The 21,080-nt window shown below is 51.6% G+C and overlaps 2 gene segments (V, D, J or C); both read left to right on the top strand.

Annotated features, from left to right (window-relative positions):
- Window positions 1-3,681: 3,681 nt before the first annotated feature.
- LOC124098309 (immunoglobulin heavy variable 4-38-2-like) lies at window positions 3,682-7,508 on the top strand. The segment is given in 4 exon segments: window positions 3,682-3,795; window positions 3,881-4,303; window positions 7,152-7,241; window positions 7,465-7,508. Coding segments are annotated over 4 exon segments (603 nt in total).
- Window positions 7,509-12,700: 5,192 nt separating this feature from the next.
- Window positions 12,701-13,261, top strand: LOC124098284 (immunoglobulin heavy variable 3-11-like). The segment is given in 2 exon segments: window positions 12,701-12,813; window positions 12,918-13,261. Coding segments are annotated over 2 exon segments (375 nt in total).
- The last annotated feature ends 7,819 nt before the right edge of the window (window positions 13,262-21,080 follow it).

Below are 21,080 nucleotides of genomic sequence, written 5' to 3'. Positions count from 1 at the left end.
CTAGAGTAGAATCATCTGAGCTGAAAAGGAGGCCACTCAGAAAAGTTCCAAAGCAACATGAGTCCTGGCTGCAGAACTCACGGAAGAGAAATGAGAGTCAAGATATTGAATCCATGAACCTTGATCCTAACAGAAATGCGGAGCTCAGCCTAAGTGAGACTGGATGGAAATGTTACCTCAAGCAGGGCCATATGAAGCCCTGGCAGGATGGAGTCTACCGTCTTACACATTGCACAGGTGAAGTGGGAATGAGAATCCTAAAGAAGACTCCAGATTCCCCAGGTCAGGGCTAAGATAATCTGAAGATGTCTCACCTTTGGTATGCCTGGAAGAATAGCTTTTTAAGTTAGAAGATTTTCTAGGACATGGAAACTTCACCAGATGGCACTCATGAATTTAGGTGGTAAAATTAGGGAGATGAGCAAGGTCTTACCTGAGTCACCCCAGGACCAGGGGTCAGTGTTTTCAGTGAATTTATGATTAACACCAGAGTGAATAGGTAGAGGAGCCTATATGTCTTATTAATATGTCATGTTCACTCAGTTAGGCAGGAGATAAATTCCTGAACCTCATCAAGAGATCAGCAACTACACCTGTCCTCTCAGTGACCACACCTCTCTAAAGACAGTGTCCACTGTTTTCTCAAAATGCTGGGCTGTGGGCAAGGCAGGTCTCACTGCAGTGATGCTGCACAGGGAAGGGACCTGGGGCTCCCTCCCTCACCCCAGACTTCCCTGCATGCCTGCTCTGTCTGATGCCAAGCTGTGCTGCTTGAGTGAACTCAGTGGTCCTTAGCCTCAAGCTACAGCTGAGGGCTGCTTCTGCTCCCAGGACTCTCACCTGGCCCAGCACCTCCATCCTGTCCTCTCCTGGTGGAGACCAGAGGGCAGGACAGGTGAGGGGAGGAGCTCAGGGAAGATTCCCACCCACTGCTGTCCACAGTCATTGGCTGGACAGTCAGGAGGACAAGCAGGGCAGAGGGTGGGGAGGGCAGTGGGCATAAAGAAAAAAAAAAAAACCCTCCCCTCCTGAGACCCGGCTCCCTCCTCCAAGGGCCAGGATTCATTAGCACTCAACAGGGTGAAACCTGAGGATATGGCTGCATATTCCATGTGGGAGACACCCAGTGAGGGAACTCAGTGTGAGCCCACTCACTCTCCTGCTTGTAGGGGGCACTGAGGACCAGCAGGGGGTGCTGAGGAGCAGCAGGGAATCTCAGAATCAGCAGGACACTTAGGGAGTTCAGGACAAGGAGGGGGAGCTCAGGTCCAGATGGAGGCTCAGGACCACCAGGGGGCTCCAGACCAGTAGAAACCTCAGGAGCAGCTGCCACCTCAGGGCCATCAAGGGGCTCTCTGGTCCAGGAGAAGGTCAAGAAACATCCAGAGGACTGTGTGTATTAAGAGGCTAATTTTACCAATAAGGTATTTCTTGTGTCTGGTTGGGGTTCTTCATTGTTAAATGATACTGTCAGGACATAATATTCTGTTTGTCCACTCTGAGTTCATGGTTTTGGGGGTTTAATGTACGTCTGAATTTCAAGGGTAAGTTCTGAACTTTGATGACTATCCATTAAGGCTGAGGAATTTAAATACTGTGTGACTCCTTCTCCTTATTCAATGTGCACACAGAGGAGGAGCCACACCTGTGTGTTTGAAGCAGCATCACAGGGACATGAAAAAGAAGGTGAGCTTGTCCTTCCCCTGACTTTGACAGCAAGTGACCCAGCTCTGGAGGCCACATCATACCTCCTCAGCCCTGGGAGCCAGGTCAAAATCAAGTTCAAAGCTGTTGGGTTTTTGCAGTTCTTGATGGAGATGAGCTGTCTGGGAAGGAAATTTCCCCCAGGGACCCATTCCCAGGAGGCTCCCTCCACCCACCCTCTTGTTTCTGTCTCATGCTATGAACAAATGATCTTCTGACCAGCGATGGAGGCCACGTTCCCTGCAATGTCTGTGCATTGTGACTGTGCTGTTTGCATTGGCACCAAGAGTTCTGCTCCACTGCTCTCTGGGATTCCAATGGGGAAACTGCAATAGGACTTAGTAAGAAGGTGAGATATAAGGAATTTTCAAGTGGAAATCACAGCAATCCTGGCCATGGCTCCACCATTTGTGGATCAGAAATGTCAATCATCCATGAACTGAAAAAGGATTCATGTGAACTGAGCAGAAAACCACTAAGGAAAGTTCCAAAGTAACAAGGGTCAAGGGATATGAAGTCCCGGAGGAGACTAGGAGACCAAGGTTTTAATCCATGAACTCTTGCTTACAGGAGTAATACAGATCACAGCATCCAGTGAGGCTGATGGTCAATACAGTCAGTGGACATGTGACCACAGGAAGCGCCATGTGAATTCCTGACTTGCGGAGCCCAGTGGCTCACAGCTGGAACAGGTGAGCTTGGGAATTCTGTCACATAGAGGGCTCCAGGTTCCCAGATCAGGAGGTGGGATCATCTGACGATGTCTCCCTTTGGTCTGCCTGGAAGAAGAGCTTTCAAAACCTATGATTTGCAGAATGTGGAAACTTCACCCAGTGGCACACATGGTTTTTCAGGTGGTGAAAACATGGAGACCAGCAGGTCTTACCTGAGCCACCCCAGGAACAGGAGGTGGGTGCTGCAGGCTCAGTGTTTGCAGGGAGTTCATGGTCAACACCACAGGGAACAAGGAGAGGAGCCACATGTCTTATTAGTGTGCTGTGCTCACTCAGTTAGGCAGGAGGTCAATTCCTGAGCCTCATCAGGAGGTCAGCCACTACACCTGCCCTCTCAGTGACCCCACCTCACTAAAGACAGTGTCCACTGTTCTCTCCAAATGCTGGGCTGTGGGCAAGGCAGGTCTCACTGCAGTGATGCTGCACAGGGAAGGGGACTGGGCCTCCTCCCTCACCCAGCCTGCCCTGCATGCCGTCCTGTCTGCTGTCAGCCTGGCTCTGCTGCTCTGGGGGACTCAGGGGCTCTCAGCCTCAGGCTGCAGCTGAGAGCTGCCTCTGCCCCCAGGACTCTCCCCTGGCCCAGCACCTCCATCCTGTCCTCTCCTGGTGGAGACCAGAGGGCAGGACAGGTGAGGGGAGGAGCTCAGGGCAGATTCCCACCCACTGCTGTCCACAGGCATTGGCTGGACAGTCAGGAGGACAAGCAGGGCAGAGGGTGGGGAGGGCAGTGGGCACACAGCAGGAAGCCCCTCCCCTCCTGAGACCCTGCTCCCTCCTCTCCTGCTCAGTCTGCAGCCCCCAAATCTCACAGAGATGAAAGAGAAGAACTAGTCCTGAGAACAAAGGGGGGTCTTCTCCTGGATGTGGGGAACCCCATCCTCAGCCCTGGGCTCTGTTCAGTCATCACTGAGGGCTTCTCCTTCAGGGCTGGGAGGTGGACCTGGGCCTCTTGCATGCTGGGCACGTTCCTGCCACTCTGACACCCTCCCAGGAGCAGGCAGGAAGGGCTTGGAGGAGGCAGGGCTGGGCTCAGGACGGTGGGCTCCCCCTCTGACAGCCTTCCAGCACCCCTGAAACCACCTGCTCTCCTCTCACAGGTAAAGCTCCACCTGGGTTCAAGACAGGGACACATCTAGGAGCACAGAGGACCTGGGCAGCCTGACCTCAGCCTCTCCAGATATCAGAAGAGCCTCACCCACATGCAAATCCCTCCTCCTGCCCTGGGTTCAAAGGCCCTCTGGGCTGTGGGAGCTCCCAGCTCTCTGCTCAGACAGGGCTGAGGTCTCTGGGAAGGCAGGTGTGGTCTAGAAGATGAGGCTGCTGGGTCTTGTCCTGTGCCTGGTCACAGCTCCCCAAGGTGAGTGTCCCCAGTGTCAGACCTGGGTCCATGGGGAGGTTGTAACTACAGGTGACTAACAGGGTGTGACTGTCCTTGTCCCCAGGTGTCCTGTGCCAGGTGCAGCTACAGGAGTCAGGACCTGGCCTGGTGAAGCCCTCGCAGACCCTGTCCCTCACCTGTGCTGTCTCTGGTTTCTCCATCACCAGTGGTTACTGGTGGAGCTGGATCCGTCAGCCCCCAGGGAAGGGGCTGGAGTACATAGGGCACATAGATAGTGGTGATAGCACTAACTACAACCCATCCCTCAAGAGCCGAGTGTCCATCTCCAGAGACACGTCCAAGAACCAGTTCTCCCTGCAGCTGAGCTCCCTGACCACTGAGGACACAGCCACCTATTACTGTGCCAGAGACACAGTGAGGGGACCTCAGTGTGAGCCCAGACACAAACCTCTCTGCTGCTCACCCAGGGCCAGCAGGGGGCGCTCAGCACACAGGAGCTCAGGTCGTCCCAGAAGCAGCTGCAGATGTGAGTTGGGGCAGGTTTCCTCCATCTGGAGGCCTGTCCATGTACCAGCTTCCCAGGGGGTCTCTGTGGCCTTGTGGTCTCTCCTTATCTCTGATGTGTCTGAAGATAATCGTTCTGTTTTTGTGATGTTCTTTTTCTTTTGAAATAGTGCATCTTACATATATTTATTATAGGTTTTCACTTTGACATAGTCACATATATTCATTGTCTATAAAACCTCTGTTGCTCTCACAGCACCTCCTTTTAAATTTTCATCCTTCTCCCCATTATTTAACTGACCTTTCTTTCACAAGTTCCTAATTTTCATTAAATTTACACTATTTGTGTGTATGTGTGTGTGTGTGTGTGTGTGTGTGTATGAAACTCACAGTGGTTCACTCCCACAGGTGCAGGACTCCCACGTGTGCAGAATTGACCAATAATATCTGCTCAGCTCACTCCTGGCCCCTCCCTTCTTGTGTCCCTCCTCCCTCATCCTTTGTCACCTCCTGATCCCCACTGACCTCTTCTATGCTCGTGGGGTTCCTCTTCCTTTATCTCCCTTATTTGTGGCAGCTCCCACAGAGGACAGCCAACACTCACCTGACTCCCTGAGCCCCTCTCATTCCTCTTCCCTAATGTCCTCCAGCTCCGTCCACTCACCATCATCTCACTCCTCCTATTGGCTGAGCAGAGCTGCAGTGTTGGTACATGACCCACATTTCCTTTATCCATCCACTAGTGAAGGGCCCCTGGGCTGGTTGCATAACCTGGTCTTGGGAATTGCACTGTATAAACCCTGCAGTGTCCGTGTCCCTGCACTGTGCTGACTGGGGTCTTTGGGGTAAATACCAAGCAGCAGGAGAGCTGGGTCCCATGGTGGCTTCCTCCCTGTTGTTCTGAGGGGTGTCCACCTGCTCTCCTCAGGGTGGTTCTCATCTGCTGTCCCACCAAAAAGGTGTGAGGGTCCTCTCCCCAGGTTTTCTCCAGCTCCTGTTATTACTTGTATTCTTGATAACTGCCATTCTGTGGTCATGGGATGCCATGCTCACACAGGATAACCAATACTCAGTCACCTTCCTGGAGATTGTAATCTGGCCTGGTTGACTCAGCACCCTGACCAGGGCAGGTATGACACATGAGGAGACGGCAGAACTTGCTGGAAGGTGGACCACAGAATAAAGCTTGAAAATTGACCACAACGTGCAGAACACAGCAGGCATTTTCACCAAGATACAAATGAGCTCTCTGGAGCTCACCCTGACCTAAATACACGATTTAGCAAATACCAGGGTGGACAGCCCTCTGCAGCCCAGGAGAATGACAAGCAGTTTCCACAGACTCTCCTTGACTGCACTCCTTTGATGGGTCCTGCACTTAGGAACCTCCTTCTCGGGAGCTCCATAGAGAGGGGAGCAGAGTAGCAAGAGGTGCAGAGTCCTGCCACACCCCTCCATAGCAGGAGATGGAGAAGACAGGGCAAATCTCCTCAGTGAAGGGCATTCTAGAATGTTCCCTGATGATCTGGGAATGAGGCTCCTGTGAAGTCCCTCCCACACCTCAGTCTCCCCATGAGGACAGCATCAGACAAACCCAAGAGGAGACTCATTCAGCATAATGTCTGAAAAACCCTCCTCCCTCCTGGGATCTCCAGAGATGGGAGGAGCAGAGGAGCAGTTCTGACATGGTGACAGGCACCCATCAGACCCCACATGTGAGGTCTGTCTCCATTAGTTAGGGCGTCTCCTCCACTGCCACCTAGACCTCAGGCCATCCAGACATGCTCCAGGGACCCACACAAGAGGTCCCTTGTGCTGGGGAGCAGGATGGACCTCAGCAGCCCAGCCTGGACACACTCACTGTGCACTCCTGCAGGAGGGGCCCTCATATGGCCACACCTCAGACCCACTGTGCAAGGTGGTCCTGGCAAGTGGGCAGGGCAGCCAGAGATGGACAAGTGGAGGACACAGATCTTCTCCTTGTCCACACAGCAATTCCAGGAACCCTGGACCTGCACCAGTGCAGTAGGTGGGCCCAGACCACCCAGCAGGGCTGGCAGGACCACACAGACCTGAGCATCCCTCAGGATCCCCAGGTGCTGTCCAGTGTGGCCAGGGTCAAGCTTGGCTCTGGGTGTTCTTGTGCCTGCTCTCCTGGCTAAGGTTGAAGAGGCTCCTTAAGTTCCCAGCAGTCCTGACCTTCAACAGTGGCCATCACCTGCAAGGAGGGACTGTCCATGCTATGTCTCCTGTCCCCCTTCCCAACCCCAGATGGATTTTCTGCTTTACTTTAATTATCACTTAATTTTGCCTTAATCACTGATTTTCAGTCCTGATTACATTATAATTTCTTCATAGAAATTTCTTTACAGCAAATGAAATATTTATTTAGTGAAATCTCACATTCAGTGTGAAGAGCAAGAGTCAGTCTTCCTTAACCCTGACCACTGGGCTCCTCCCTGCCTGACTCCAGGTCCCCTGGATGGAGATGTCCCTAGTGTGTCCCAGGACTTGGGCTCCCTCTCCTGGAGCCCAGGCACAGAGCCACCTTCCTGGGAGGAGGAGGGCAGCAGCATTTCCACCCTGTGGTCACTGTGTCATGTGAAGGGCTGAGGTCCAGTCCTGGCTCCACCATGAAGGTGACTCTCATAACTTGACATTTAGTCTGGTCCCACCCAGGGCCTCTCTGCAGCATGGACGTCCTGGTGTGGAACAGGGGGCCCCACTGGCTGAGGCCTCTGACCACTCACTGCCCTCCCAGGGCCTGTTCAGGCTGTGACGTTTGTGCAGCTGAGTCAGAGCAGAGCAGTGGTTAGAGTCTTCTCCACACTCACTGCTCTCTCAATGCCTGTGAGCTCCCTCCTCTCCAGGTTGTGAAAAGGTGGTGGGTGTGGTGAAGGACTTCCCAGATATGAAGCATCTGGACGTTTCTCTCCTGTGGACTCTGCTGCTGGATGAAGGTCAGTGCTGGCTGAGGGACCTGAGCACATGCTGGTCCTTGTTCCCATGTCCTTGGTCAATTGCAGATGCTAGGGTTGGGACCTGGTCTGGGAGACATCAGCATCATCAGAAACACTCTCAGGGGCTCTCAACAGCATGAAACCTGAGAATATGGCTGTGTGTTACAGTGGGAGATACAGATTAAGGGGAGCTCAATGTAACCAGTCACTCACCTGCCTGCAGGGGGAGTCAAAAAACAGCAGAGGGAGCTGAGGGACAGCAAGTGAGCCAAGGTCCAGCAGAGGAAGCCAAGGACCAGCAGGGAGCTGAGGACCAGCAGGCAGCAAAGGACCAGCAGGGAGCTGAAGACCAGCAGGGAGCTGAGGACCAGCAGGGAGCTGAGGGACAGCAAGTGAGCCAAGGTCCAGCAGAGGAAGCCAAGGACCAGCAAGGCAGCTGAGGACCAGCAGGAAGCCCAGGGCCAGCAGGGAGCCCAGGGCCAGCAGGGAGCTGAGGAGCAGCAGGGAGCTGAGGACCAGCAGGGAGCTGAGGACCAGCATGGGGAGGTGAGGACCAGCAGGGGGAGGTGAGGACCAGCAGGGAGCTGAGGACCAGCAGGGAGCTGAGGACCAGCAGGGAGGTGAGGACCAGCAGGGAGCTGAGGAGCAGCAGGGGGAGCTGAGGAGCAGCAGGGGAAGCTGAGGACCAGCAGGGGGAGCTGAGGAGCAGCAGGGAGCTGAGGAGCAGCAGGGAGCTGAGGAGCAGCAGGGGGAGCTGAGGACCAGCAGGGAGCTGAGGACCAGCAGGGGGAGGTGAGGACCAGCATGGGGAGGTGAGGACCAGCAGGGGGAGCTGAGGAGCAGCAGGGAGCTGAGGACCAGCAGGGGGAGCTGAGGACCAGCAGGGGGAGCTGAGGAGCAGCAGGGGGAGGTGAGGACCAGCAGGGAGCTGAGGACCAGCAGGGGGAGCTGAGGAGCAGCAGGGGGAGCTGAGGACCAGCAGGGAGCTGAGGAGCAGCAGGGAGCTGAGGACCAGCAGGGAGCTGAGGACCAGCAGGGGGCGCTGAGGACCAGCAGGGGGAGCTGAGGACCAGCAGGGAGCTGAGGAGCAGCAGGGAGCTGAGGACCAGCAGGGGGCGCTGAGGACCAGCAGGGGGAGCTGAGGACCAGCAGGGAGAGCTGAGGACCAGCAGGGAGCTGAGGACCAGCAGGGAGCTGAGGAGCAGCAGGGGGAGCTGAGGACCAGCGGGGAGCTGAGGAGCAGCAGGGGGAGCTGAGGACCAGCAGAGACCTGCAGAACAGCAAGAGGATCACAGAACAGGAAGTGGGAGCTCAGTACCAGCAGAAGACTCAGGACCCACAGGGAGTGAGGACAAGTAAGGGGAGCTCAGAACCAGGGGGGCACAGGTCCACCTGAAGCTCAGGGCCACCTGGGAGCTCAGGAGCAGCAGGGATCTCAGGCCATCAGGGTTGTGGTTCTCCAGGAGAAGGTGAAGAAAGGTCCTGGAGACGTGTGTTTTAGGAGGATGTGGTAAATTTTCAAATCAGGAATCACTTCTCTCTGCTTGTGCTACTAAATTTTCAAAATCTATTGTCAGTAAACAGTACACAGTTTGACTACTCTGAGTCCATGTTCCTGGAAGGACTAATGCATTCTTGAATTTCCACACTAACTTCTGAGCCTTGATGACTACCCCAATAAGGTGAGGAATTTGAATTCTGTGTGACTCCTTCTCCTTATTTGCTGGCACACACAGGAGGAGCCACATATCTGTGTTTGAAGCAGCATCACAGGAACATGAAAAACATCATGAACATTGTCCTGCTGCAGACTTGTAAAGCAAGAGTGTCCCAGCTCTGGAGGCCATATGAGACCCCCTCAGTCCTGGGAGCCAATGTGGGGAGCCACTCCAAATGCACACACCTTTAAGTCCTGATGCACCACGGGGATCTGAAGGATCATTGTAGTCTGGAGCAGTAGTGCCATGACTCCATGATTCGGGCTTTTCCCTCACTGAGATAACCAGGCGTGGCCCTAGGAGTAGGTGGGTTGAGCTACACCCACCTGTTCCTTTGTAATCCTAACATTTAGCTATTTGGGGGATAGAATGTTCCATGGAATTCCCTTTGTGTGTCCCCTTTTCTTGTCCTGCCTTTGGGTATGGCCTTCCCAGAAGTCAGTTAACCTGCTGACAGCAGACATCTAAAGCTAGACTAAACTCTCTGAAACCTGACCCCTGGCCTACTTGAATGGCCTCTTCATCTCCAGAGATACGTCCAAGAACAAGTTCTCCCTGTAGTTGAGCTTCCTGACCACCTACTACTGTGCCCGAGACACACTCCTTGTGAGCCCAGACACAAACCTCCCTGCAGGGTGCCCAGGGCCAGCAGGGGGCGCTCAGCACACAGGGAGCTCAGGGTCACCCAGGAGCAGGTGCAGAGGAGGTGATGGTAGACTTCCTCCCTCTGGGGGCCTCTCCTCTCCATGTACCAGCTTTCTAGGAGAGCTCTCTGGACATATTTTTCCTACTAATCTCTTGTGTCTCTGAAGAGAACAATTTGGGTTCTTAATTTATACTTTCTTTTTTCATTGTTGCACCATAATTATAAATAATAGTGCATTTCAATTGGACACAGCTACACAATCATGGGATATAATTTCTCCACTTCTGTCCCCTGCCATCTCCCTTTCCCTCCCTCCTCTCTACCCCTCCCTCCTGACCCTTTTTCCCTTTCTTTTCTTGACAGATCTTTTCTATAATTTGGTCTCATTAGTGCCTCTTAGAGCACATAAAGGGGACATCCACTGTGCCATCCTCACACAGGACACAGGAATGCTTCATCAGTGTCATTCTACTGCTTGTCCCATTTCTGTTCCCCTACCTCACCCTTGATCCCCTTCCTCTCCTCCTGCTCCCTCTTCTGTTTCCAGGGGATTCTTCCCAGGACTTTCTACTTTTGTGATCTGCAATTTGCATTTGAGATTAAACACTTGACATTTCTCCCACTGATTCTGGCTGAATAAACTTGATATTCTCCAGTTCCATCCATTGACCAGGAAATGCCATATTTTCCCTCCTCCCTGTGGCTGAGTGAAACACTGTTCTGTGTATACACCACCTTCCCTTTATCCACTCATCTGTTGATGGACATCTGGGAAAGTTATGTAATATGGCTGTTTTCAGGCCCACTGGTGTAAACACTGATATGGCTAGAGAGCTGTGCTGTGGTGATCTGGGGTCTTTTGGGTAAATACCGAGGAGTGGTAGCTGGGTCACATCGTAGCTCCACTCCTGGTCTTCATGAAATATCCATTCTTCTTTCTAGAATGGCAGCACTAATTTGAAGTCCCAGCAATAACACCTCCGTACACCTCTTTCCCACATCTTTGCTGACATTTGTTATTATCTGTGTTCTTGATGGTCGCCTTCTGATTGGACTGCGATAAATTCTCAATGAAGTTTCAATTTGACTTTCCTGATTGCTACAACTATTGAGTAGGTTTTCCTATATCTGTTGGCCACTTAGATTTCCTCTCTTGGGAAATGTCTGTTTATCTCTTTCCCATTTATTGATTGTGTTATTTGGTCTGGTCATTAAGTGTTTGAGGTTCTCTATTCTGGGCATTAGTGCCCTATCTGGGGGGCAGGTGACAATGATGTCCCATTCCTAAGGCTCTCTCCTCACACTGTGGCTGGCTTCCATTGCTGTGCTGAAGACATTAAAATGATATTGTCCTACTTAATGATTCCTGGTTTTGATTCTTGCATTTTAGTGACTGTGTCAGTACAGAGGAGGGTTGGTGCAATATTTCATTCTCACACTTGCAGAGTGACCAGTCTAATTAGTCAATTTAGTATCAACTTTGAGTTGATATTTTACAGGGTTAGGGATAGTGACCTAGTATATTCTTTTACATATTGATATTCAGTTTTCCCAGCACTCTCTCTTGAAAAGGATGTACTTTCTGCAACATGATTTTGGAAACTCTGTCAAGTGCCAGATCAGTGCACTTAGGTTGGTCTGTCTCTGTACCTCCTACTTTGTCCCCTTGGTCTCCATGTCTGCTTTGGTGACAATGCCATGCTGGTTTAGTTACTGCAGCTCTGTCAAGTAATTGGAGGTCACATGTTGTCATCTCCAAGTTCACTCTTCCTGCTTAATCACTTTGCCTATTGTGTGTTTGTGACTTCTCCTCACAAATACTAGGACACTCTTCTGATTTTCTAAGAAGGTTGTTGGTATTCCTTGGAGATTTCACTGAATCTGTGTGACATTTGAGGTAGTTTGGCCATTTGATATTATTAATTCTGATGATAGCAGAACATGGGGGCCTTTCCATCTCTAAGTTCTTCAAAGTCTCCCTGAGTTATTCATTATTTCTTTTGTAGAGGTCTTTCACCTCCCCAGTTGAATTTTTCAAAGTTTCTTTTTAAGGTCAATTAGAATGGGACCATTTTCTTGATTTCTATCTCAGGTGACTCATTTTGGAAATATAAGAAAGTGGTTTATTTATCTCTGCATGATGTACTTAGCTCTCTTGCTACAGTTGCTTATCAGATTTAGAAGCCTTCTGATGGAGATTTTGGTTCTCCTAGATATTGGATCATATCACCAGCAAGTAGCATATTGAGACTTCTTTCTTTCCTCTGTAATACTTTAATTTCTTTGTCTTACCTGATTGCACTGGATAGGGTTTTAGGGACTGTGTACACAATGTAATCTTTCAAATAAACAAAGAGATGTTTTCTAGAAAACATAAAAAGATTGAAAACTCCTGATAAACTAATGAAAAAATAGCAGAAACCCAAATCAATAAAATTAGAGATAAAACAGAACATATTGCTGCTGAAATCCAGAAGATTTGAAACTATTTTTACAAATATCCTTCAGTAAACTAGAAGAATGTAAAGAGATTGACAAAATTCTAAACACAGATAATCTAGACAAATTGAAGCATAAGAATCTACAAATGTAAAACAGAAAAATATCAAGCAATGAAACTGAAAATCCATTAAAGATCTTCCACAAGAGGAGAGCCCAGAACAATGGTTTGCAGTTGGTTCTAAGAGAGAAGTTTCTAAGAGAACTTTAAGAAATACAGCCAACCAGTCATGTCCATGGTAAGAGCAAAGCCCCAAAACTCAACTTGCTCTTTTAGATGTGATCTGTTGGACACATTGATGCACCACACCTGCTGCTGTGTGTAATTTTACATTTGGACCACTGACTGATCCTTTCATCATATGATTTTTCTTATATATTACATAAATTAAGATAATGGAAAAACAGGAGCAAATACAAGAAGCTGTAACCTCTTGAATGCTCCTCTGTCCACCATGCTGCCCATGACATGCCCATCTGCCCTCAGTGCTGCTCTACCTGGGCCTCCAGCCAGAGCTGCTATATAGCAGGAGCACATGCAAATAGGGCCTCCCTCTGCTCATGAAAACCAGCCCACCTGACCCTGCAGCTCTGCACAGGAGCCCAGCCCTGGACTCCCAGCTCAGCCCACTCAGGGATCAGGACTGAACACAGCTGCTCACCATGGAGAGTGTGCTCAGCTGGGTTTTCCTGGTGGCTGTTTTCAAAGGTAATGAATGGAGAACCAGAGATCCTGAGTGTGTGAGTGGACAGCAGTGAGAGGAAGAGTGGATGAGTGCCAGTGTCCTGACCAGGCTGCCTCTGTGTTTGCAGGTGTCCAGTGTGAGGTGCAGCTGGTGGAGTCTGGGGGAGGCCTGGTGCAGCCTGGGGGTTCCCTGCGACTCTCCTGTGCAGCCTCTGGATTCACCTTCAGTGACTACTGGATGAGCTGGATCCGCCAGGCTCCAGGGAAGGGGATGGAGTGGGTCTCATACATTAGTGGTGGTAGTAGTTACATAAACTATGCCAACGCTGTGAAGGGCCGATTCACCATCTCCAGAGACAACTCCAAGAACATGCTGTACCTGCAAATGAGCAGTCTGAGAGCAGAGGACACAGCCACCTATTACTGTGCTAGAGACACAGTGAGGGGACCTCAGTGAGAGCCCAGACACAAACCTCCTACAGGGTGCCCAGGGCCAGCAGGGGGCGCTCAGCACACAGGGAGCTCAGGTCAGCCAGGAGCAGGTGCAGAGGGAGGAGGGAGCAGCTCAGCTCAGGCCCTGAGGTCCCTGCCCACCCAGCACCTCCTGACTCCATCTTGCCTGCAGATTCTCGAGGTCCCTCCTCTGCCAGACCCTCTGTGAGGTGATTCTTCTCTAGGTCTTGCTTGTCTGGAATTCTCTCAGCACAGACCAGGCAATTTTATAGATGGAGATGAATTTTCAGTGACATTTCCTGAACAGCACATTTAAAGTGAACTGTCATAGCAGCACAATTCACAATTGCTAGACTGTGGAAGCAACCCAGATGCCCTTCAATAGATGAATGGATAAAAAAAATGTGGCATTTATACACAATGGAGTATTATACAGCACTAAAAAATGAAAAAATCATGGAATTTGCAGGGAAATGGATGGCACTAGAGCACATTATGCTTAGTGAAGCTAGCCAATCCCTAAAAAACAAACACCAAATGTCTTCTTTGATATAATGAGAGCAACTAAGAACAAAGCAGGGAGGAAGAGCAGGAAGAAAAGATTAACATTAAACAGATACATGAGGTGGGAGGGAAAGGGAGAGAAAAGGGAAATTGCATTGTAATGGAGGGAGACCCGCATGGTTATACAACATTACATATAAGAGGTTGTGAGGGGAATGGGAAAATAAACGAGGAGGGAAATGAATTACAGTAGGTGGGGTAGAGAGAGAAGATGGGAGGGGAGGGGAGGGGGGATAGTAGAGGATAGGAAAGGTAGCAGAATACAATGGTTACTAATAGGGTATTATGTAAAAATGTGGATGTGTAACCGACGTGATTCTGCAATCTGTGTTTGGGGTAAAATTGGGAGTTCAAAACCCACTTGAATCAAATGTATGAAATATGATATGTCAAGAGCTTTGTAATGTTTTGAACAACCAATTAAAAATAAATAAATAAATAAATAAATAAAATAAAGTGAACTGTATAGATCTTTCATTTCCTCATTGGGGATTGAATCCAGGGTGCTCCACCCTTGACATCCATTCTAGGCTTTATGTGTCTTATTTGGAGACAGGTTCTCCCAAAGATGCCCAGGCTGACCTTGAAGTTATGATTCTCCTCCCTCAGCCCGAAATGTCCCTGGGGCTACAGGTGAGCTCCCCACACCTGCTGAACTTTACACACTCCTGACACCATGTCTTACTCCCTGTCTGTTCAAGTGATTCCCAGTCCCCTTCCCATGACTCCTTCCCTTTACCCCTCCACCCAGTGACCTTCCTGTGATGGATCAGGTCACAGAACACAGTTCTCACTGGAGCCCACCTACTGCCAGAACTTTCCACTCCTGGGGACCATTTGCAATGTCTGGAAGGAGTTGTTTTCACATGTGAAGTAGGGATTTTCCCGGCTTCTCATTTTTATTGACCAATGAGGCTGCCACACCTCCAACCATCACAGGACAGCACCCACAGCGAGGAATTATCTGACATGACTATCTATGGACTAAACAGAAAAAGGGGGAAAGAAAACCATAAACTTTATTGAAATGTACAGAAATGTGTATATTCAGAGTGAACCTTGGTGTGTGTGAGCTGTCTTTCCCTCATGATGAGGCTCTGTGACACCACACCCAGGGCTCCATACGGTGGACACACCCACTCCTCATGCAGCTGTGCAGGGCCTGTGGACAGGGGTGACCTAAGCAAGGTCTTCAAGAGAAAGGGGCACCCTGGACAAGGACCCAGTGGGAAGGATGGTCAGCTATTCAGGTCAGCTCTGCCACCGGCCTCAGAACCCTGAAGACACACTGTGCCCAGGACCACACTGACCCCATCTCAGTATGAGCTGACCCTGAGCCTGAGAAGCCCCAGGACACCTGGCTGCTGGGGAGAGGCAGCTTGGAGCCTGCCTGGGTTTCTAGCCCCTGTGGCTGCATTGCAGGGTGACAGACAGGGACACCTGGGCTCTGTCCCTGCTCACATCAGTGCCCACCCTGTCCTGAGGGTCTGCTCCAGTCTGGGTGAGGATGAGCAGTGGCAATGTTTACATCCCAGATGGTCCTAAGAACACAGCAGCTGTGGGAAGACATGAAACCACCAGTCCCCTTTGATTTCAGCACTGACACCATCAGTCAGCACACTGGTGTTTTATTTTTCATTTTAATACACTTTTAGCTGTAGGTGGGCACAATGCCTTATTTTACTGGTTTGTTTCCCGGGTGCTGAGGATCAGACCAGGCCTCCCACAAGGGCTCTGCACTGGGCCTCAACCCAGCCCCACACACTCCTACTGCTGTTGTGATACATTGGTTTTTCTTGACACTCCCTGGGTCTCTTCCTGAGGACTCCCAGTGCCAATGGTCACACAGGACAGTGGGGCTCCTCTGACATGGTCACAGCAGGTGGGACATGGTGGCTGTACTCTTTCCCCAGGGCTTCCTCCTTCCTCCACCCTCCCCTCCCCCGCCCCTCCCTCTTCTCTCCTAGTTTTCTGGTATTTATTTATTTATCTTCTCTATTTAGTGCCACTCAGCTTCTGAGTTGGTCCACACACAGTTGGATCCCCTTGTCTGACCACCTGTCCTGGAGGGTGGGGAACTGCCTTTCTCCTCACAGTGGCTCTGCTGCACCAGGGTGAGACTGTGGGTCTGCGAGGGCAACTGACCACCACCTGCACCTGTGTCCTGTGTAGAGATGTGGCTTGAACCCCCTCCTTCTGGGAGTCCCTGTCCCTCTGCTGTGCTTTGGGGCAGAGTGCTGGGACATCACTCCCTCCAATCCTCCTGAGACCCAGTCCCCAGCCCTGTCCATCACACTGTGTCTCCCACAGGTCTGTCTGTCCATTCAGATGTAGGTGCCCATTGATCTTATCCACACCTAGACCTCCAGCCAGGACCCAGTGCCTCTCCTCCTCCCAGAAAGGGGCTGGAGCTGGGCTCCGAGGACCCAGTGAAGAGTGCACCTAAGTGGCTGTCCAGTCCGGACACTCAAAAGCACGTCCTCCTGTGCAGGAGAAATAATAAGAAGGGGAGAGTGGAGGGGATTCTGAAGTGAAGTGTGGTGAGCAGAGGTGCCCTGGAGGGTGTCCACGCCTTCCCATTTAGTCCCTTCAACTCCAGCCCCTCCCAGCTCTGGCACCTGTGCTGGGAAGGTCAAGTACTGCATGGGGGTTGCAGGCCCTCTCCAGCCAGGGACCCTGGGCTTTCCCTGGTAAGCACAGCCCAGCTCCCCTGAGGTCAATGTCTGCTGGGCTGAGGTCTGTTACTGACCCTGCTTCTCCAGGCCTGGGGGGAAGTGTCCCTCCTCCTCTGAGGGAGGGCTTCTGCTCCCCGTGGTCCATGCACCAGACAAGCTGCAGTGGGTCTCCTGAGCCAACCTTCTTTACTCTGGGAGCCAGTGCTTTCAGCTTTCTCTGAACATCAGCCCACGAGGTGCCACCTGCCTTTCCTGTGGCCCTGCCTCAGTGCCTGCTGCTCAACTGCTGAGCTCCTTCTCTCCTGGGACCTGCTGCAGCTCCGTGGGATCCCCTCAGCTGCCTTCTCCATTCCTGCTACCTCATTTTCAAGTCCAACTTATTGTCTGGGGAAAACTTAGTTCCCTGTTCTCTGTGTTTGCATTTTACAGAGGAGCTGTCCATATCATTAACTGACCATGTTCTCATCAAGTGCTTCACACTAAAACATGGTGATTGACACCTACATGAGAAGGCCCTGGGAATTCCAAATTGTGTGCAGACCCCTCCCTTTGCTTTACACGTGCAAGGAGAGCCCACAGCCTCCATGGATTAGTGCAACTGTGCAAAGGTAACATGAAGTCTAAATACCAGTTTCAGATTTCTAATGCAATAGTGCACAACCCTGGGTGCAGTAGTTCCTGATGCCAGAGATTCGGGATTTGAAATTTCCATTCTGGCTCAGTGTGGTGAGGAGAATGTAATACTGACTCAACAGTTCACATATGAATGATGGGTGAACTTGCTGATGCTCTTGGCACGCACACCCTGGGGAGGCTTGAGGCCCGGAGTGTGCACAGCGAGCTGAGGTCACCCACTCCTCTCTCAGCTTTCTTCCTGCCCTTCAGGGGCAATTTAGTGTAGGAATTCCACATTTTTTCTACGTTGGCAAGTTGGCACTTACATTAGACCCAGGGATGTTGGTATAGTGCCCTTTGTCCTTCCTCAGTGTTAGAAGGAGGGAAGATTCTAAGAGGGTAAGTATGTGAGTAAAGGTGATTTTCTGGTATTGTAGTGCTGTCCATGAGCTCAGGGTGAATGAATCACAAATTTGAAGTTACAGAAAGAGGCAGAGAAATCAGCTGATCTGAGCCTGAGGGTGCTCTGGGAACTGGTCACTGACTCTAACGTGGCATGTGACCCTGGTGACATCTGGACTGACCAGATTATTGGGTTCCTCCAGTGAAAATACAGAAGTGCCACCAACGGTGTCTCTTGGAGTTGAGGCTGAAGTGTGCACGGCCAGGCTGCTCAGGGTGAGGAGATGAGAAACCTTCTCTGGATGGAGCTGCTGGTCTCACACATGACAGAAGGTGAGGCAGGTGCAAAGGCTGAACCTGGGGGTCGAGCACCTTCTGGGGACAGGAAGAATGTGGCAGGATTTTCTCTAATTTCTTGCAAGTGCTGCATAGGAGGTGGTAGGTGACGGAGCAGGTTGTGAGTTTACATGGAACTGACTAATTTGCAAGGACCCCTATGACCCAAGGTGTGGTTTCATGGATGAACATGTGACCAGAGGCCAGCAGGAACCAGCCCTGTGTGTCCCTGGGGGCAGCAGGTTGGCAGCCAGTAACTGAATGTCTGCAGTGACCTTGAGGATTGGAAGTCCCCACATAAGGGGCTGGACTGCACAGTGTTGTGGGTGTTACACTCACACAAGAGGCAGAAACCATCTTTCTTCCCTTCATTTTACCATGAAATACACACAGAAGTTTATTGATCTCTCTCAGAACTCATGTGTCCCCATCCTGCTTATGGACACCTCAGTGGTTTTCTCTGAAGGACACTTTCCTGGTGTCTGGGTGGACAGCTCAGGATGCGTCCTCTCCTGCACACGTCTGTGGATGCACTAGTCAGGTGGACAGGCCACATCAGAGGGTGGAGGGAGGGGAGTGTGCACAGAGCAGGCAGCTCTGTCCTCCTGAGGCCCTGACTCTCCTTTCTGCTGTGTCACCCCAGGGCTTGCTGTGACCCCGACTCTCAGCAAGGTGAGCACCTGAGCTGTGCTTGATAAACCTTAGTACTCACTGGTCCAGGAAGTGATGGACAAGGTTCTCAGCTCTGCCACCTGGTTCCATCATTGGGAGGAGCAATCTCGACCTCCACCCCATGCTGAAGGCACCACTCTTCACCACAGCAGAATGCAGCACCCACCTGTGCCCTCAGCAGGAGCAGGGGAGCCTGAGTATTCATGGAATACTACTCAGACAGGAACAGTGGTGGGCTCTCATTTGGGCCAACACAGGTGTCCCCGAGGACACTGCACTCATTGATATAAGCCAGGCACAGAAAGACAGGAAAAACTGCCTCACTTACAGCTCTGATCTAAAGTTTCCCAGAGGTGCACAGAGGAGAAGGAGGCTAGCAGGGCCAGGGGCAGTGGCCTGGGTGAGGCTGGTCAGAGTGGGGCTCACTTCTGATAAGCAGGAGGAGAACCTCAAAGACAGCTGCTCAGAAGGAGGTTCTGGTGAGTCCCACCTACTGTGCACCTGCAGCAGTGCTGAGAGAGCAGGCTTTGATTTCTCACCATGGAATGGTGGAAGTCAGAGCTGCAGCACCTGCTAATACCTGGATCAGCCTTTCCACCACGGGTGCCCATCGGGAACCTTCATCCTAGGTAAAGGGTCTCCAGGGGCCCTGCTCTGCCCTCTGTGGGCTTTATTAGAATTACATTTAAATAGTGATGGCAGCAGACACTGAGACCCAGAGGTTTAGTGCCCTCCTTGTTTGCAGTGTTCCCTTTGGAGCATGGTGAATGCGTTAACTCAGAGAACACGGCCATGACCTCAGGTCAGAAGATTGAGCTTCATAAGATTGTGGAGTTAATAGTTGACAGAAGGAGGCACATGAGGTCCATTAGCATGATGGGCTTCTCCCACCTGTCAAGTGGAGCACTGAAGTGTCCCTGCTGCTGTGGAGACAGTGTGGGCACAGAGGGCCTGGGCTAAGGAGCTGTCCAGGTCACCCCTCCACAGGGCTCTGACATGCCCCTTAAGGTCATGACTCACAGTGTCTTAGTAATACAACCAGGAAGCACTGAGGTGGTGCCTGGGTTGTGGGGCGCTGTGGGAACTGATGAGGGGAAGGACACAGCACCTCGGGGCCCTGGCTCAGTCTCTGCACTGAGCACATGAGGTCTGGTTTCCCTTGATGGCCCCTGACCTCACAGGGAGCCAGCAGAGGGCAGCACCTGGGGCTCAGGAGAGGACAGGCCCCAGGTGGGTGCCCACCTGCAGGAGGACCGTCCTCAGGCAGCACACTGAGCTCTGCCCAGGAACGGGCTGGGCACCAGGAGCATGGCTCATGCTGCTCAGGAAAGGACCCCACAGGTCCCATGGAGATGTGCAGAGATAAGACAAGGACTGGGCACTGCGGCTGGTCAGACATTCCCTTACTCCAAAGAGCGGGGTCTTCTCATAAGCCCACTGCTGAGAGGGACCCTCGGTTTTGTTGGCAGCATTTGGACTGCTCAGCTGTGCACCCCATCTTCCCTGGGGCAGGAGTGTCCCCACATTCCCTCCACCTCCCTCCTGAGGGTGATGGAGAATGGGCACTGCTCCTGGGACCAGAGCAGGGCTGGCCCCGGGGTCTGCAGACGCATTTCCCAGTGAGACGTGTGGGGAGGATGGGGCTGGAACCTGACAGGCAGGTGGTGTCACTGCTGAGGGTCCAGACAGCAGCGTCCTGGGCCTGGGCTGCTCTACACTGCCACCCCCGTCCAGCACAGGCAGCTGAACTGAAGTCACTGTGTGAATTTGGGGTGACACAAAGTCCCACACAGACACAGAATACCTTTCATAAGCTTCATGATGGCTTTCTCCATCTCCCAGCCTCAGGCTCCCCAAAGGGGGACACGAGAAGGTCAGAGAGGCTGACAGGAGAGAGGGGGCACGTTCAGAAGTGGGCTTTTATTTTGGGTGATGCTGTGTCTTAGAATTTTCTATATGAAAGAGGCAGAAGGGGCAGGATTACAAAGGAACAGGTGAGTGTGACTCAACCCCAGCAGGTGACACCTACTCTTGGAGCCACACCCTGTTATCCCAGGTGGGGGAGCACCCAAGTTACTGGACCTGACACTACCCTGCCCGACTGAATGCAATAACTGTTCAGAACCTGGAGCATCAGGACTTAAGGAGGTTCATTGAGGGGGACTTCCCTCACTAATGGCTCTCCTCACCTGGGACCTATACTGAGCTGATCCCTTGCAATCCAGGGAAGCCTCTGCAGATGAATAGGGAGCTGGACATAGAGAGGGAGTCACATGTCAGGTGCACAGCTCCTCTGGGGACAGCCACATAGACAGTCTGTCTCCTCCTCTTCCCAAATGCTCTCCATCTCATGTTTCATCCAGTCTCCCTGCTGGTGCTGATGTGTCATGGATTACAGGATATTTAGAAGATGAGGAAGGCTGTACCTATGTCACACAACCAACATGACAGTGTCACAAGATCTCCAGGAACAGAAGGACCATGTCACAGTAGCAGACAGTGGGAGAAAAAGCAGTGTGCTGGACTCAGAACTGAGCACTCAGCACCCAGAGCCTGAATGAGTGTGGTGAGTGA

The sequence above is a fragment of the Marmota monax genome, unplaced genomic scaffold (assembly GCF_021218885.2).
Source record: "Marmota monax isolate L192 unplaced genomic scaffold, Marmota_monax_Labrador192_F-V1.1 WCK01_AAM20220418_F8-fsc00190, whole genome shotgun sequence".
In the NCBI taxonomy this organism is placed as follows: domain Eukaryota; kingdom Metazoa; phylum Chordata; class Mammalia; order Rodentia; family Sciuridae; genus Marmota; species Marmota monax.
The sequence above is the reverse complement of the archived record's forward strand: the minus strand, read 5'-3'. Positions and strand labels throughout refer to the sequence as shown.